Source organism: Gymnoscopelus microlampas (genome assembly GCF_963454915.1).
Source record: "Gymnoscopelus microlampas genome assembly, chromosome: 1".
Taxonomy (NCBI): domain Eukaryota; kingdom Metazoa; phylum Chordata; class Actinopteri; order Myctophiformes; family Myctophidae; genus Gymnoscopelus; species Gymnoscopelus microlampas.
The window spans coordinates 60,475,690-60,493,235 of record NC_139962.1 but is presented as its reverse complement, the minus strand read 5'-3'; the positions used below and the strand labels follow the sequence as shown (position 1 = coordinate 60,493,235).

The window sequence follows — 17,546 nt, the reverse complement described above, 5'->3', positions numbered from 1 at the left end:
TCATTGTGAAAATAGCCGATGTACAATCTGACAACTTTTAATGGTTTGTGAGCTTGTAGATCGGCTACTTTCACTAGTTTTGGTTCTGAGGAGATGTACAATTTCTTCATTGGTAAATGGTTTGTGAACGAGTGATCTTAGTGTTAGTGAAACAGGGGCTTGGGTCATGACAGAAGGCAAGAGTTTGTGATCCTCAACAGACTATATCAGCCTGGACAAACCTATAGCACTATAGGTAGTGATGCAGCTACCTAAGAGTGCCTCATGACCGCAAGATTGCCGGTTCAAGCCTCACTTGATGCAGACTCATTTAAGTTGAATTGCAAAAAACATGACTCAATCTATTCTGTTTCCATGGCTCTCTCTCTCTCTCTTCAATCTATTCCGTTTCCATGTCTTTCTCTTCAATCTATTCCGTTTCCATGTCTCTCTCTGTCTCTTCAATCTATTCCGTTTCCATGTCTCTCTCTCTGTCTCTTCAATCTATTCCGTATCTATCTCTCTCTCTCTCTCTCTCTCTCTCTCTCTCTCTCTCTCTCTCTCTCTCTCTCTCTCTCTCTCTTTGCGTGAAACTGTATCATCTGTGTGATCTCCTTTTTCACAGTTCCTTAACTGTTGGTCCAATGGCGTCTCCCTTAAATAAGTGCCTCACAATCTCAAGGTCGCCAGTTCAAGCCTCACTTGATGCAGACTTCATTTAAGTTGAATTGCAAACAACATGACTGTATCAATGAATACATGTGCAAATGGTAAAGATAACCTGAAATGCTCATGTGAGAGTACGTTTTTTCAATGTATGACATATTCATTCTGAAAATAGCCGATCTACAATCTCAAAACTTTTCAGATAGCAACGTGTTTCTGAGCTTGTAGATCGGCTGCTTTCACTGTTTTCGGTTGCGAGGAGACATACAATTTCTCTATTGGTAAATGGTTTGTGAACAAAGCAAAGCAAAGTTTGTTGTTTACCCAGGGTGTCGGACTAAGCACGAAGCTTGTTTCCAGCCGGACCCTGCATGGAAGCCTTGCTCAAGGGCTATTCAGCGGTGATTCATGATTGATGTGATGAATTGGGGAATCGAACTAGGGACCTTCCGGTATCAAGGCCGCCCCTCTAACCACTAGGCCACCGCTGCCACACTAAACGAGTGGTCTTAGTGTTGGCTTGGTTCATGACAGAATATAAGAGTTTATGATCTTCAACAGACAACATCAGCCTGGACAAAGCTATAGCACTATAGCTAGTGTTGCAGCCTATTAGTCCGAAGATTGAGAGTTCGATTCCTGTTAATGGCAATAGGTTGAGATGTCCAATCAATCCATTCTGTTTCCATCTCTCTCAATCATCAATCTATTCCGTTTCCATGTCTCTCTTCAATCTATTCCGTTTCCATGGCTCTCTCTCTCTCTCCAATCTATTCCGTTTCCATGTCTGTCTCTCTCCCTCTCTTTCTCTCCAATCTATTCCGTTTCTCTCTCTCTCTCTCTCTCTCTCTCTCTCTCTCTCTCTCCAGTTTCCATGTCTCTCTCTCTCTCTCCAGTTTCCATGTCTCTCTCTCTCTCTCTCTCTCTCTCTCTCTCTCTCTCTCTCTCTCTCTCTCTCTCCAGTATCTGTCTCTCTCTCTCTCTCTCTCTCTCTCTCTCTCTCTCTCTCTCTCTCTCTCTCTCTCTCTCTCTCTCTCTCTCTCTCTCTCTCTCTCTCTCTCTCTCTCTCTCTCTCTCTCTCTCTCTCTCTCTCTCTCTCTCTCTCTCTCGGGCGGCCATAGCTGAGTGGTTAGGGAGCCAGAGGCTCCCCAGGTTGCCCCAGGTACAATTCCAGGCCAGGTCAGCAAATGTGTCGATGAAATTTGTCCCTGAGCAAGACTCTTAACCCCTAATTGCTCACAGGCCCTCATTGGAAACAAGACCGCAAGGACTTTCATGAACTGACCTGTTAAAGGAATTATCATTTCTCTTTCTCTCTCCTGGCCCCGTATTATCGCTGCTTGCAGCTATATTTAAGATTTGTATTTCAAAAATATTCAAAATATTTTTCTCCCAATATTTTTTGAAAATAGCAGATCTTCAAGCTCACAACATGCCGTGATGTGACACATTGTGAGCTTGTGTATCTGCTATTTTCAAATAGCCGATGTAAAGTGGTAAAACTGAGCCGAGTTGCTTCTACCTGGCCACTTGTTTATTTTGCTAAATCTGGCAACACACTGATTACCTGCATAACACCAGAAAGTAGCCTACTAGGTAGGAAGTGGAGCTCTTTTTATTCAAGCTTTCCTTTTATATTGTCTTGAATAAGATCCTTTACCCACACATCAATACTTAACCAAACCTTCACCTCAATGACCTGCAGGTACATGAATGAATGAATGAATGAGGTGTTTTCTGGTCTCGTCTCTCAGGCTGAGTGAGGAGAAGGCTGCAGCGCTCAGACACTGTGAGGAGACCGTCACCGCCAACAACCTGGAGGTGGAACATGTCAAACTGGGTGTGGAGACAGTGCAGCAGGAGCTCCTGTTTGCTAAAGATCAGGTTGGAACAAACAAAATCAAGCCTGGTTTCCATATAACCCATGTCCATTCATTCCAGTGGGGGAACCTCCCGTGGTCTCCCATGTGTTTGTGAAACTGTTGAATCTGTTGTTTTTTCCCTTATGGATTACGGAACGGACCACAGTGCACGCAGAAGTATGAGTAGTAGGGCTGTCACCATTACAAATTGAAGTTGACGATTGTCACACAAATTATTGCGATTAACGATTTGATGTGAATACAAATTAATTTCTGTTTGCCGTTTAGGCTTCGTAATCAAAAATTACACCGAATATACAGAGAAATTACAGACATATTTAATCATTTTATACTTTCAAAAAAATGTGCAGCCATTTCTGCTATTTTTGGGAATAACATTTATTTTTTATTTATATTTGAAAAGGTTTCAACATCGAAGCGATTATGACACTCATGAGAAAATGTGTTGATTATGTAATAATTGTAACAGGCCTAATGAGTAGACATTAAATGACTTAAATGACCCTAGCAGTGTAAAAAAAAAGGTGAAATACCCCTTCAAACCTGAATGTCTGTGAATTAATGAGAACGTTGAGTTAACCCATTCAATCCGAGAACGCATCTGTGTCATTTTAGATTTATTTGGCTATTCAAAAATAGCAGATCTACAAGCTTGTAGATCTGCTATTTTGTGTGTGTGTGTGTGTGTGTGTGTGTGTGTGTGTGTGTGTGTGTGTGTGTGTGTGTGCTCACACACTATTATTATTATTTTAAGGTATTAATGGGTTACTTCCCTTCATTCAGGTGAGCTCGTTAGAGTCCCTCCTGAAGGTGCAGAGGGGTTTGACGGCAGAGCTGCAGGGGCAGGTCCAGACCCTGACCTCCGCCCAGGAGGAGCAGAGCAGAGCCCTGGAGGCCTCCTCGGAAAGCCTCAGACGCGTTGAGGAGGAGCTCAGCTCGCTGCAGGAGCAAGCCCAGGAGAAGACCAGGGAGGCTGAGGTATACAGGAGTATTATGATTTGATTTGATTTGATTTTGGCAAAAGAAATATAAGTGAACACAATACAACTTAAACCCAGGATATACACATGAAAGCGTACTGAAACACTTGTTTCCAATGTGGTCCTACACACATACTGTAGGAAACTTCCTCAAAATAAACTTTAAGTGCCATTTTTTTTTTATGTTTAATTGTTTTTTTTTCAATATCAACATATTTTTGATTTTTTGATATTGATATTTGAACTGTTTGGTTGCTACTATATATGTCTATGAAATGAATACCAAGGACCTCAATGGAAACAAGACCGCAAGGACTTTTTTGGACGGACCTTTTAGACAAAGTATTATAAATGTAATTGTTATGTTTACATTTTTTTTTGCCTAAAAAAAAAATCAATCAATCAATCTACAAGTTCACAACACGTCCAATTGCGACGCGTTGTGAGCTCATAGATCGCCTATTTCCGAATAGCCAAAGAGCTTATAATTGGTTAATGTACCGTATGTTTTGAAATAATAATAATGAAAATCTACAACGTAACTCTTAACACATCGGGTGCCTGCGTTTTATTAAAACAGATTACTTTGAGTGCCAGAGATCTCACCGTTTGTAACGCTGTGCTGTTTATAGCTGTGGACAATGGACAATGGATGCGTGCACGACGATCGATGGTCCTGGCTAACGCCTGGAACAATAACATCTCTCACGCGAGTCGCCATTACGGAGTAATCGCCCATCGAAAATGACTTTTTTTTTTTCCCACGTAAAACGTTTCGGAGCTGCAGCGGTTTTCATCAAGGAGATAGAACGGGAGCCATGTTTTTTGGCACGGTGATCCATCTGTCCCTTCCTTCTCAGAGTCACCGTGTGTGATTCCAGAGCTGCGCTAGCCCCCCCCCCCCCCCCCCCTTGTAGAAAAAAACAAAAAAACAAAAAGATTGATAACACGTTTTTTTACCGTGTTCGGCACCTATGCGCTACTATTTGAAAACACGTTTTTTTTACCGTGTTTGGCACCCGATGTCTTAACAAAAGTTTTCAAATAACTGTAATGGTGTAAAAAGTACATTTACCGCCAATATGTAGTGGAGTAGAAGTTAAAAAAAAATTTGAAAATAGTAAAGTAAAAAATAGTAAAGTAAAAGTACCTCAATTGCACTTACAGTTTACAGTAATAGTAGTTAAGTTACGTTGACATTCCATTCGTTCAGGCCTCCTCAGAAAGCCTCAGACGGATGGAGGAGGAGCTCAGAGCGCTGCAGGAGCAAGCCGAGGAGAAGGAGAGGAGGAGCAGGGAGGCGGAGGAGAACCTCTCTGCTCTAGAGAAACTCAAAGCCGAGCTGGAGCTCAAAGTTCAGCAGATGAAGGAGGAGGCGGAGGTAAAGTACCACCTCTTTCTTGTGACATAACCGCCTCTCTGTCATTTTAGATTTCTTTGGGCTATTCAAAAATAGCAGATCTACAAGCTCATAGTGCGGCACCAAGTGCCGCACTATGAGCGTGTAGATCGGCTATTTATTTATTTTTTAATCATGAAAATGTGTGCAAATCTTTGAATATATTTGTACCGTAACTCAATCTCACATTTGTAACTCAAATCTTTGCGGGGGTGGGGGTCCCTAGAACTAAATATTTTGAGATGGGAGGGTCCGCAGCCAGCCTAATGCATATCATTTTGGGACGAAAAAGTTGAAAAAGTTTGAGCACCACTGATATTTTAGCAACATAAGTTTTTCAAAAAACTGTTAGGATTTAGAAGACATTTTGTAGAATCCCCAGAAGCAAAGATTTGAATTTGAATATTCAAAGATTTGCACACTTTTTCAACATTTTTCAAAAAATAGCAGATCTACAAGCTCGTTGATCTGCCTAATGTTTAGGGCTGCGACGGTCAATTATCTTCTTAGCAATTATGCTGTTGTTATACTTTTTTGAATAATCGAATAACCAAGAAGCAAGTTTTTTTTTTGTTGATTGTAAAATGAAAATCAACACAAAGACATTCTAATAAGATGTTTTATTAATTGACGACATTGATGAGTTTGGTCCTATTTTATACTTCGTAAATAGAGCACCGAAGTCCTGACGTCACTGCCAGTAGAGGGCACTTTCCGCAGGTTCATGGCTTTACTTTTTGTATTGATATCCTCATTGGGGAATCTTAGATCGCTTCATAGAAGAACTGTGTTCCAAAAATAAAAACCCTTGCATTTTTACTCATATGGATATGAAGCATCGACTGAAGGTGTAAATGTACACATTTACCCAAAGAGTAACACAATATAAACACTAGAAACGAGTCAAACAACCCAAAGACTACATTTCGCATGAACGCGGCTGCTGTGGGGACAGTGATTTCAGACCCGGAAGTAGTAGTTCTTAAGACTTTTAAGGCAGAATTAATTCCATTTTCGCCGGAAACAGGCTGCATCAAATATGAATGAATATCATAAACGATGCAGAGCCACCCCCCTGACAAAAACGCCAGGGTGGTGTGTTTATGTTTGGAACACAGTTCTTATATGACGTGATCTAAGATTCCCAAATGGGGATTTCAACACAAAAAATAAAGCCACGAACCCTGGAACAGCACCCTCTACTGGCCCTCTACTGGCAGTGACGTCAGACTTCGGTGTTCTATAGCCGATCTCCAAGCTGATTCAGCAGCGATGCGTCGTGACCTTGTAGATCTGCTATTTTATGTGTTTTTGAAAATGTATTATTTTATACAAATATAATCAATTAGTTTAACTGTACCCCTATTTTTGTTTTAGTTTCTAAAAAATGTACAGATATTGCAATACTTGTGTCTCTACGTTCCTGACTAACAACTAAATCAACTGATTTCAGAGCCTCCAGCATTCCCAGGCAGAGGAGAAAGACGATCTTCTGGGTCAGATTTCTTCTCTCCGAGAGGAACTCGTCACCAGCGAAGCTGCAGCAGAGACGCTCCCTGCCTTGAGGAGTGAGCTGGACGCCGTCAACCAGGCCTTCACCGACCTCCAGAAGTCTAAAGACGCTCTGGAGACGACCCTCACAGAGAGACGTGGCCTGATGTCCGCTCTGGAGAGAGACGTCCAAGAGATCACCGATAGGTTAGGCCTCTCACAATTATTATATTATAGCCAGGGTCCCCCACGGTCATGAAATTCCTGGAAATATTTTGAAATTAGAAAAAAACTTTTTCCAGTCCTGGAAAAGGTTTGGAATTTATCAAGGGTCCTGGAAGATATATTTGGCTATGCATTGTTTTGGGCTTTGATTTAGTTAATAAAAAACATTTTCCAAAACAATCAATAAATCAATCAATCAATCAATCAAACAAACATGTATAACAAACAGGAAATAAATAACATAAGTAGTTTTTTGCAGAATGGGCTGTGTGATTGCAGCCTAATGCATACCGGACGTGACAAAAAGAACAGATCTACAAGCTCACAACGTGCTGCAGCGTGATGCTTAGTTAGTAAATTTGGCATGACATTTGGAATAGAATTATGCTTTATTTTTGCTACACTGCCTGTCCTTGGGCATTGTACATAGGAGTAAGAGACTCATTATTGCGCTGAATTGATTAATTGTTATATAGGCCTGGAAATTGGGTTAAATATTCTGGAAATGTTTTGGAAATTCACTGGTAAAAATTTGTGGGAACCCTCTATAGCCTGAATTATTTTGAGATAATCGCAGTTATTTCGCATTATCGTCAGAATCTTTCCCATTCATGTATAAACTCATCTGCTGGAAAATTGCGGAAATGGAAGACCTACAAGTTCACGTAGATCGTCTGAAAGCATACAATTATTAAATATTATGTCCATGGTGCATTATCTGTTTTGATCATTGGTACCAGTCATTGTCAGTCTGTGTGTATTTAAGTTATTTGTTATATCTGCCATGTGCCGTTTTTTTTTCGAAAGCCTGAAAGTTAAACGGAAAAGTAATTGTGTATTTTATGTAGTTTTATGGCAAAAACACGATTAAATCCTTAATCGCAATTATTAGTTTGACAATTAATCGTCCACAAAAATGTCATGATGTACAGAATGTCCTCGGTTCGCGTCCTGGCCCCGTCTTATGTGTCAAAGTGACACTCAAACCCTAACCGCTCTTCTTCGAGCGCTCATCATAAACACCTGAGCAGCCCCCCCCCCCCCCCCCCCCCCCCCCGTGGGACTAATAACCAACCAGTGGTGTAAAGTAACTAAGTACATGTACTCAAGTACTGTAACATCTTTTGATATTTTTGATTTACTGGAGTATTTTCAATACTTTTCCTTCTACTCCACTACATCTCGGAGGCAAATATTGTACTTTTACTCCACTACAATTATTTGAAAACTTTAGTTACTAGTTACTTTGCAGATATACATTATTATATTATAAAACATACATTAACCACTTTAGCCCTATTTTATACATGGCTGTTTGAAAATAGCAGATCTACAAGCTCACAACGCGTCGCATCGCGACGCGTTGTGAGCTTGTAGATCGGCTATTTTCAAACATGCTAGTACTTTTACTTTTGGTACTTTAAGTATATTTTGATGCCAATCATTTTGTACTTTTACTCAAGTAACATTTTGAACACAGGCCCTTTACTTGTAACAGTATTTTCATAATGTTTTATAATGTTTTTTGTACTTTTACTTAAGTAAAATATCCAAGTACTTTTTCCAGCATTGATAATAACGTCCTCCCTTTCTTTCTAACCCTATAACCGACAGAATGAGCAGGGAGTCGGAGAAGCACGCGTCGGAGCTGAAGAACTCCCTCAACGAACGGCAGAACCTGAAGGATCGGCTGGAAGCCGCCAAGCTGGCAGAGAGCTCCGCCAAACGAGGGCTGTCCTCTCGTCAGACGGAGATCAAGACGCTGAAGACCACGCTGTCCGCCGCGTCCCGCGGTCTGGAGGACAGGGACTCCAAGATCAAGAGTCTGAAGGAGAAGCTGAACGCGGCGGAGGCAGAGCAGAACAAAGCCTCAGACTCCCTCAAGGAGAAGAGCGTCTCCATGCACAAGATCAAGGTGTGTGCTTCATGGGTTTTGTAAAGCAGTGGTACTCGAAAGTCGGTTCCTTGGATAAAATGACTTGTCTTTTAGTTCTACTGGATCTCTTCTCCACTAGTCCCTCACTAACATTTTAGTCTAGTTTTTATTTTTTTTACGAAATTGTCAATATATTTAGTCTTAGTTTTAGTCATCGTAGCTTAGTTTTTATTTAGTTTTTATTTAGTTTTCGTCAGTGAATAAAGGTAGTCGACGAACATTTTTCGTCATAGTTTTAGTCGACGAAATCAACACTGCCCCGGGGTTCCTTGAGGTGGTTCCAGGGGGTCCACTTTTACCCTATTGCATACTTTGGCCAGTCAAAAATGGCACATCTGAGCTTCTAGATATGATATTGTATTGTTGATATGGTATAATTTCGAAAAATGTTAACAACACAAATCTTCTCTTATCAAGGTCCTTGGCACACAATCATTCAAATGGGGGTCCACGGCCAAATCATTATTTGGGGGTCCTTGACATGAACATTTTTGAGAACCAATGATAATACACATACGTATATTTTTCCTCGTTAGACTCATCAGCCTGTGTTTTTTGGCCACTTGACTTTAGTTTGTTTGGAAACAGTGTTGGAAAAAGTACTCAAATGTTTTACTTAAAGGGAAAGACCACTTTGGTAGAGGTTTTGGTTGTGTATTTACCTTGCCATGATCTAACTCCAAAGGTGGACAAGAAATGATGATGAATGATGATGATGATTTTACTATTTTTATTAAGAAGAAAACCTGGACTGGATTTGCGGATCCGGATCATCAAATAGTAAAATCAGCAGGAAGTTAACATTTTTATTTAAAAAAAAAAAAACAGTACTGGGTTTGGTGATGTTCTATATTAAGGATAAGGATAATTCCTTTTAACAGGTTGTTCATGAAAGTCCTTGCGGTCTTGTTTCCAATGAGAACCTGTGAGCAATTAGGGGTTAAGAGTCTTGCTCAGGGACAAATTTCATTTCATCGACACATATGTTGACCTGGCCTGGAATCGTACCTGGGGCAACCAGGGCCTCTGGCTCCCTAGGCAGGCTCACTAACCATTCAGCTATGGCCGCCCCCTGATTATCTGAATCAGCTTTATTCGTGTTCGTTTATGTGCTTATAGAGTGACTTTGAGAGCTGTTTTACCGTACAATGTAAGTCAATGAGGAGCAAATTTAGAATTATCAATTTCTAATCAATGGAGCATTTATTTTTGATTTCTTGTCCACCTTTGGAGTTACATCATGGCAAGGTAAATACACAACCCAAACCTCTACCAAAGTGGTCTTGCCCTTTAAGTAAAAGTAGCAATACCAGAATATAAAAATACTCTATTACAAGTAAAAGGCCTGTGTTCAAAATGTTACTTGAGTAAAAGTACAAAAGTATCGGCATCAAAATATACTTAAAGTGCCAAAAGTAAAAGTACCGGTACTAAAATGTTTGAAAATAGCAGATCTACAAGCTCACAACGCGCCGCCATGCGACGCGTTGTGAGCTTGTACAGTGTAGATCTGCTATTTTTAAATAGCCTATGTATAAAATAGGGCTGAAATGGTTAACATACGTTTCATAAAACAATAATTTATATCTGAAAAGTAACTAGTAGCTAAAGTTTTCAAATAATTGTAGTGGAGTAAAAGTACAATATTTGCCTCTGAGATGTAGTGGCGTAAAAGTACTGAAAACTGGAAATACTCCAGTAAAGTGAAAATGCCTCAAAAAGTGTACTTAAGTGCAGTACTTGAGTACATGTACGTAGTTACTTTACACCACTGTTTGGAAATAATGTCCAAATACTATGCATGTTGTTCCTATGCAGGTTCAGATGGAGATGTTACAGATGGATCTAGAGGACAACGAGACGGCCATGAATGCCTTTGAGAGTCAGGTGGAGGAGCTGAATGGAACCGTATCTTCTCTGGAGGCCCTGAGGTCTGCCATGGAGGCCCAGGTGGAGGACAGTCAGGCCCAGGTACAAACACAGTGTTTATTTGGCCTTTTAGAAATGTTCACTGTAGTTTTTAGAATTGTATCATATCCTGAGTATGTTGTCTTGTTGTGCTGTCTGTTTTTCTATCCGTTGAGCTGTGCTACACCACAACAAATTCCTGTGTGTCCTTGTGATACATTTGGCAATAAAGTGATTCTGATTCTGAAAATGCACCCATCCGCGATGACATCACCTGCGGGGATGTCAAATGTGACTCGATCGCTCTAGTGGCAAAGAAGAAGCACTTTGCTAAAATCTGTTCAGCCATCGTGTGGTGAATATCGTCGTGTGGTGGAAAAAGCAAGTCCGGGACATGGGACTTTTTCCCAACTCATGCTGTTATATAAGTAGACAAACAAATAAACTAGGGTTGTCCGATATTGGCTTTTTTACCGATAACCGATATACCGATATTGTCCAACTCTTAATTACCGATACCGATATCAACCGATACGGATATATGCGGGGATTATTGTGATTAGGGTAAGCTCAAATTTCATATCACACACACCATATACAGTAAGAACTCCTGTAACTTATTTATAAAGCAAAAAAAAAACAACATTTTTTTTTTCCAAAAAACGATACCGATATTTTCCCGATATCAATTTTTATGCTAATATCGGCCGATAATATCGGGAGGCCGATAATATCGGACATCCCTAAAATAAACGTTATCTATCTAAAAATTCCGTTCAGTGTCGAGTGTTAAGTTGATCCGATGAGTGGTTCTCCAGAACCGGCCCGAACCGCACGCACACTTGAAGACGTTTTTAGACCAGCTTCATAGGAGTCCAATTCGCAGTGCAAAATGAACACTTTTTTAAATATCTTCATTCATCATCCTAATCATCATTCTAAATCCTGAATGCTTGTTTTCAGGTTTCTGTCTTGGAGGCCCGGCTATTAGATGTCGAGTCCCAGAATTCCATCCTGGAGTCTCAGTTTGTCACTGCCAGAGAGGAGCTGTTGGAGAGGACCTTGGAAGAGTCCAACAAAGTGAACCTCCTTCAGGAGAACGTCGCTACGTTGGAGTCTAAACTGAACACGCTAACTGAAGAGAAACAGCAGGAAATTGAAGCGAGGACACGGTTAACTGAGAAACAAGTCCATCTTGAGGCGAATCTAAAGCTACTCAATCATGAGAGAAATGAGATGGCGACTGACCTTAGACAAATAACTGAAGAGAAGGTTCAACTGGAAACTCACTTGAATCAGCTAATTGAAGAGAAGGGACAACTACAAGCTAGCATGGACCACATCACCGAAGAGAAGGGACAACTACAAGCTAGCATTGACCATGTCACTGCACAGAAGGTCCAATTACAAGCTAGGCTGGACCACATCACCGAAGAGAAAGTCCATCTACAAGCTAGCATGGAGAACATCACCGAAGAGAAAGTCCATCTACAAGCTAGCATGGAGAACATCACCGAAGAGAAAGTCCATCTACAAGCTAGTCTTGACCACTTGACTGAAGAGAACATCCAACTGCAAGCTAGCATCGACCACATCACCGAAGAGAAGGTCCAACTGCAAGCTAGCATGGGCCGTGTCACTGCAGAGAAGGTCCAATTACAAGTTGACCGTGACCACATCACTGGGGAAAAGGTCCAATTACAAGTTAGAATGGACCATGTCACTGAAGAGAACGTCCAACTTCAAGCTGGCATGGATCACATTACTGAAGAGAAGGTCCATCTACAAGCTAGTCTTGACCACTTGACTGAAGAAAAAGTCCAACTGCAAGCTAGCATGGATCACATCACCGAAGAGAAAGTCCAACTGCAAGCTAGTCTTGACCACTTGACTGAAGAGAAGGTCCATCTACAAGCTAGTCTCAACCACATCACTGAAGAAAAAGTCCAACTTCAAGCTAGCATGGAGAACATCACCGAAGAGGAGGTCCAACTGCAAGCTAGGCTTGACCACTTGACTGAAGAGAAGGTCCATCTACAAGCTAGCATCGACCACATCACTGAAGAAAAGGTCCAATTGCAAGCTAGTCTGGACCACATCACCGAAGATAACTTCCAACTCCAAGCTAGCATGGACCACGTCACTGAAGAGAAGGTCCAACTGCAAGCTAGTCTCAACCACATCACCGAAGAAAAAGTCCAACTACAAGCTAGTCTTGACCACATTACTGAGGAGAAGGTCCATCTACAAGCTAGTCTCAACCACATCACTGAAGAAAAAGTCCAACTACAAGCTAGCATGGAGCACATCACCAAAGAGAAAGCCCATCTACAAGCTAGTCTTGACCACATCACTGAGAAGGTCCAACTACGAGTTAGCCCACATACAAGCTCAAGCCAGGAGTTCCTCCCGCAGCTCTCTGAGGAGTCCGACCACACCGAGACTAAAGTAATGGAACTTAGTGGTAAGTGTGGTTCCAAACTCCATGGCCTGTCATCACCATGTTATAACTACCGTTGACATGTGTCATCATTTACAGTCATCATCATGTAGGTGTAACATTAGAGTTGATGAAGTATGCCAATATTGCAACCTATAATGAGTAGGTTGTAGTTGTTAAGAGACCAAGTAAATGTTTAGTACGCCTTATCCTTAAAGTCCAGGGCAGGCATAGTATCTAACTTCCATATCGTGACATATTTCAGAGTGAAACGGGATAGGGAGGCAGGACATGACGTAATAGATTATTTATTTTCATTATTCTACCGGTCATTGTCATTTGTCATTTCTTTGTATATTCGTCACATCTTCCCTGTGCATTGTGCAATGTTTGTTTACAAATCCTAAAAGGCAAACAGAAATGTGTTATTTGTATTTATATTTTCCATGTTTCCATGTTCAATTGAAAAAAAAAAATTAAGACTACTAATCGCTAATTAAAATGTCATTATTGTGACAGCATTAGTCCTTGAGCTAAACCAGTGGTTCTCAAAGTGCGGTCCAGGGACTCTCGGGAGTTCCGTTAGGGGGTTTTAAATTGACCCTTACAAGTCTGTAACTCTTGAAAAAAATGTGTGCAAATCTTTGAATATATATACATTATTTTAAAGCGAACATTTTTTACTGAAATCTTTGCTGCTGGGGGGTCCCTGGAACAAAATATTTTGAGATCATGGGGGTTGGCGGCCAAATGCATATCATTTTTTGGGGATCCTTGACATGAAAAAGTTTGAGCACCACATAGAAACGAACGATTTTCAGAAAACTGTTGGGATGTAGAAGGCATTTGTCAGGGTCTTAATGGGTTAAGGGGGGAGGTCCTTGAAATGTAAAGGTTTGAGTTTGACAACCACTGTTCTAAACGATGTCAATGTTGCATGTGTTGATCAGCCGCAGACGGCGCCCAGCTCCAGAGTGACCACCTGGACCAGAGCGGTCACCACGCGGTCACACAGTGTGACCTGGACCAGAGCGGTCACCACGCGGTCACACAGTGTGACCTGGACCAGAGCAGACAGACGGTCGCGCAGCTGGAAGCGGAGCTGCGGAAGCTGCGCTCTCAGCTGGACGCCCTGACCTCCGACCTCACGCTGAGGAAGGAGCTCGGCGCCGAGCTGGACGCCAAAGTCCACGACCTGGAGGCCGAGGTGCGGGCGGCCGAGGAGAAGAGAGAAGACATGTCGGACAAACTGAACGCCGCGCTGGCGCTGAGGGAACAACTCACGGATCAGGTATGAAAAAAAAAACAGCATTTCACTGACTGACGATGTTACCATATTAGAAACGGAGCCTGGTGGATATATCGGTTAGGCGTCAGAAACTTACAGGAAATGTATTCTTTCGGGAAAGCATACGTAATTTTAGATGTTAACCACTTTAACCATTATCTTATACTTTGGCTATTCAAAAATAGCAGATATACAAGCTCATAGCGCGGCACTCGGTGCCGCGCTATGAGCTTGTAGATCTATTTTCTGAAAAATCTAAAAAAATATGTATCTTTTAACGTATATATATTTTTTAAAGCAAACATTTTTAACTCAGATCTTTGCATCTGGGGATTCTACAAATGTCCTCTAAATCCTACTTTTTAAAAAAAAAATATGTTGCTATATAAATCAGTGGTTCTCCAACTGTTTCACGACGAGTACCCCCAAAATTAATTATGTATTTGGCAGCGGACCCCCATCTCAAAATATGTTGTTCCAGGGACCCCCCCAGAAGCGAAGATTTGAGTTAAAAATGTTCGCTTTAAAACAATATATATATTCAAACGTTTGCACACATTTTCACGATTTTTCATAAATAGCAGATCTACAAGCTCGTAGCGCGGCACTCGGTGCCGCGCTACGAGCTTGTATATCTGCTATTTTTGAATAGCCCAAAGTGTAAAATAATGCTTTTTTTTATAGCTCAAATCAAGAAGTGACACAGATGCGTGACACTTAACGCGGTGCTGTGTGTTCATACGTTATAGGTCTGTGAGCTCTCCGAGGAGAAGGGGGATTTGACGTTACAGCTGCAGACGGCCACATCCCAGCTCTCTGATGCCATGGAGAGGCCAGGAGGTGTGGAGATGGAGACGGGTAAATATATTGGAGCTGGACACCGTGACCTTCTGAACCGTTTTGAATGTACAGTATTACCAGTGGTTCTCAAACCCTTTTGATGTCAAGGACCCCCAAAAAACGGGCCCCCCATCTCAAAATATGTTGTTCCAGGGATCCCCCCAGAAGCTAAGATTTGAGTTGAACAAAAATATTCATATTCAAAGATTTGCACACAATTTTAAAGATTTTTCAAAAATAGCAGATATACAAGCTCATAGCGCGGCATCTATCTGCTATTTTTGAATAGCCAAAGAAATCAAAAAATCACACCCAGTGTGAAGTGAGCGGTGTTATTTAGAAACAACAGTGGTCATCACAGTGATGGAAGCTCACTTTTTAAAAAAATGATTTTTTGAAGTGCGTGGTGCTATTTAGAGGTTATTATTTCACCATGTGTCTCGCTAGCCAATCAAAGCAAAGGGTCTGAAAAGAGTCAGACAATCACGGTGCGGCGAAAAGGGTGTGAATAGAGTCAGCCAATCACAGTACAGGGAAAGACGAATTCCCAACCCCACTTATAAGAGTGGCTACACCGCTCAAAAATGACAGAGATGCGTCCCCGGATTGAATGGGTTAAGGTTAAAGGAGGAGTTCACCCAAAAAATGACTTATTTTCTGTCAATTGCACACCCAATGAAGCCTTGAATTCATGGATTTATTTTTGTTTTTGTGGCATTCCTAAGACAATAATTTGATGACCGGGTGTGTATCCGGTAGGAGACACAAATGATCTACTTTGTGTCTCCTACCGGATACATTAGCCGGTAGGAGACGGGAATCAAATTATTGGCTTAGGAATGCCACAAAAACAAAAATAAATCCATGGATTCAAGGCTTCATGGGGTGTGCAATTGATTGAAAATAAGTCATTTTTTGGGTGAACTACTCCTTTAAGCTACTGTATAACTAGGCTAAGTTTGAACTTGTGTGTGTTTTGAACACCCACCTCACTAGTGTGAGGTGGGTGTTCAACTGTGGCTCTCTGGTGACTGTGTGATCCGTGGTCCATGACGTGCAGGTGGCTGGGAGGAGAGGTTCCTCCAGCAGCAGAGCGAGCTGAAGAGGGTTCGCTCCGAGAAGGCCAACCTGGAGCGCCACATCCTGGGCATGGAGAGTGAACTGGAGGCCCTGCAGGAGGAGAAGGGCCGGCTGGAGACGGAGCTGGAGAGCCAGCGGAGGAGGTGCTCAGCCATGGAGCAGCAGATACAGGCCTTCCACACCGAGGTGAGGATTTATACTTCACTACTAACTAACTAAACCAGGGGTCTTCAACAGGGGGGTCCGGGACCCCTAGGGGGTCCTCAGAGTTAAAGGAGGAGTTCACCCAAAAAATGACTTACCGGTATTTTCTATTAATTGCACACCCTATGAAGTCTTGAATCCATGGATTATTTTTTGTTTTTGTCGCATTCCTAAGCTAATAATTTGATTCCCGTCTCCTACCGGCTAATGTATCCGGTAGGAGAGACAAAGTAGATGATTTGTGTCTCCTACCGGAAATACACACGGTCATCAAATTATTGTCTTAGGAGTGCCACAAAAACAAAAATAAATCCATGAAATCAAGGCTTCATGGGGTGTGTAATTGATAGAAAATAAGTATTTTTTGGGTGAACTCCTCCTTTAATACAACAAAAAAAATATCCATGAATTCAAGCCTCCATGGGGGTGAACTATCCCTTTAAGATATTCAAAATCCCACAGGATATCTAGGCTTATATCACAGTGTAGTTTGTGAAATAATCTACAAAAGTGTGTGTGTGTGTGTGTGTGACGTGGTTGTGTGTGTCAGTCTTGCTGTGGTTCCAGCACTGAGCAGTGTGCAGGAACCAATATGACTCCACACAGAGTGAGCGTGGTTCCTGCCGACAGGGCCTTTAAAGGCGTTGGGTTCCCTGTGCGATGGTACCATACATGATGTTTACATGATACTGTATAAAGCAGGGGTCTTCAACGTTTTCCGACCAAGGACCCCTTGGCTGAGAGAGAGAAGAAGCAGGGACCCCCTACTACATATTGTATAACATTGTGTTGTAAATTAAACATTTTCATAGATTTGTTAGACAGCTTCATAGACTTTGCCAGCACTATCATCAGTGTATGTTCAATGGGCTCTATTCACAGCAGCCATATTATGAAGACATTCACAGGTGTTACCAATGATACTAATGAAGGCTCTGTTCCATTCTGGTCAAACAGAGTCAGGGTGCTGATATTGTGCATGTTGGGAAACACTCTGTTACACCAGTGGGTCTACAGTTGTGGTCCAGGGACCCCCATGGGCTTCCAAATGGCCCCTTACAGGTGTGTAACTCTGAGAGTGTACAAATGGAACCAAATGGTCCATTTGGTTCCATTTGTACACTCTCAGAGTTATGGGGGTCGTGGAAACCACTGTGCTAGACTAAATGGAACAGAGCCTCCATTAGTATCATTGGTAACACCTGTGAAGGAAGTGATAATATGGCT

At 41.7% G+C, this 17,546-nt stretch overlaps 1 protein-coding gene across 1 annotated transcript in view; it reads left to right on the top strand.

Annotated features, from left to right (window-relative positions):
• Positions 1 to 17,546, top strand: part of LOC311045874 (uncharacterized protein) — a gene marked incomplete at its 5' end in the record, with an annotated part of 43,898 nt that overhangs the window by 6,985 nt on the left and 19,367 nt on the right. The window contains 10 exons of the mRNA XM_084057941.1: positions 2,400 to 2,529; positions 3,312 to 3,506; positions 4,722 to 4,889; positions 6,361 to 6,605; positions 8,238 to 8,538; positions 10,378 to 10,530; positions 11,431 to 12,931; positions 13,858 to 14,198; positions 14,945 to 15,053; positions 16,096 to 16,301. Of these exons, the coding sequence (XP_083914067.1) occupies positions 2,400 to 2,529; positions 3,312 to 3,506; positions 4,722 to 4,889; positions 6,361 to 6,605; positions 8,238 to 8,538; positions 10,378 to 10,530; positions 11,431 to 12,931; positions 13,858 to 14,198; positions 14,945 to 15,053; positions 16,096 to 16,301 (3,349 nt within the window). The remainder of the gene's footprint in view (positions 1 to 2,399; positions 2,530 to 3,311; positions 3,507 to 4,721; positions 4,890 to 6,360; positions 6,606 to 8,237; positions 8,539 to 10,377; positions 10,531 to 11,430; positions 12,932 to 13,857; positions 14,199 to 14,944; positions 15,054 to 16,095; positions 16,302 to 17,546) is intronic.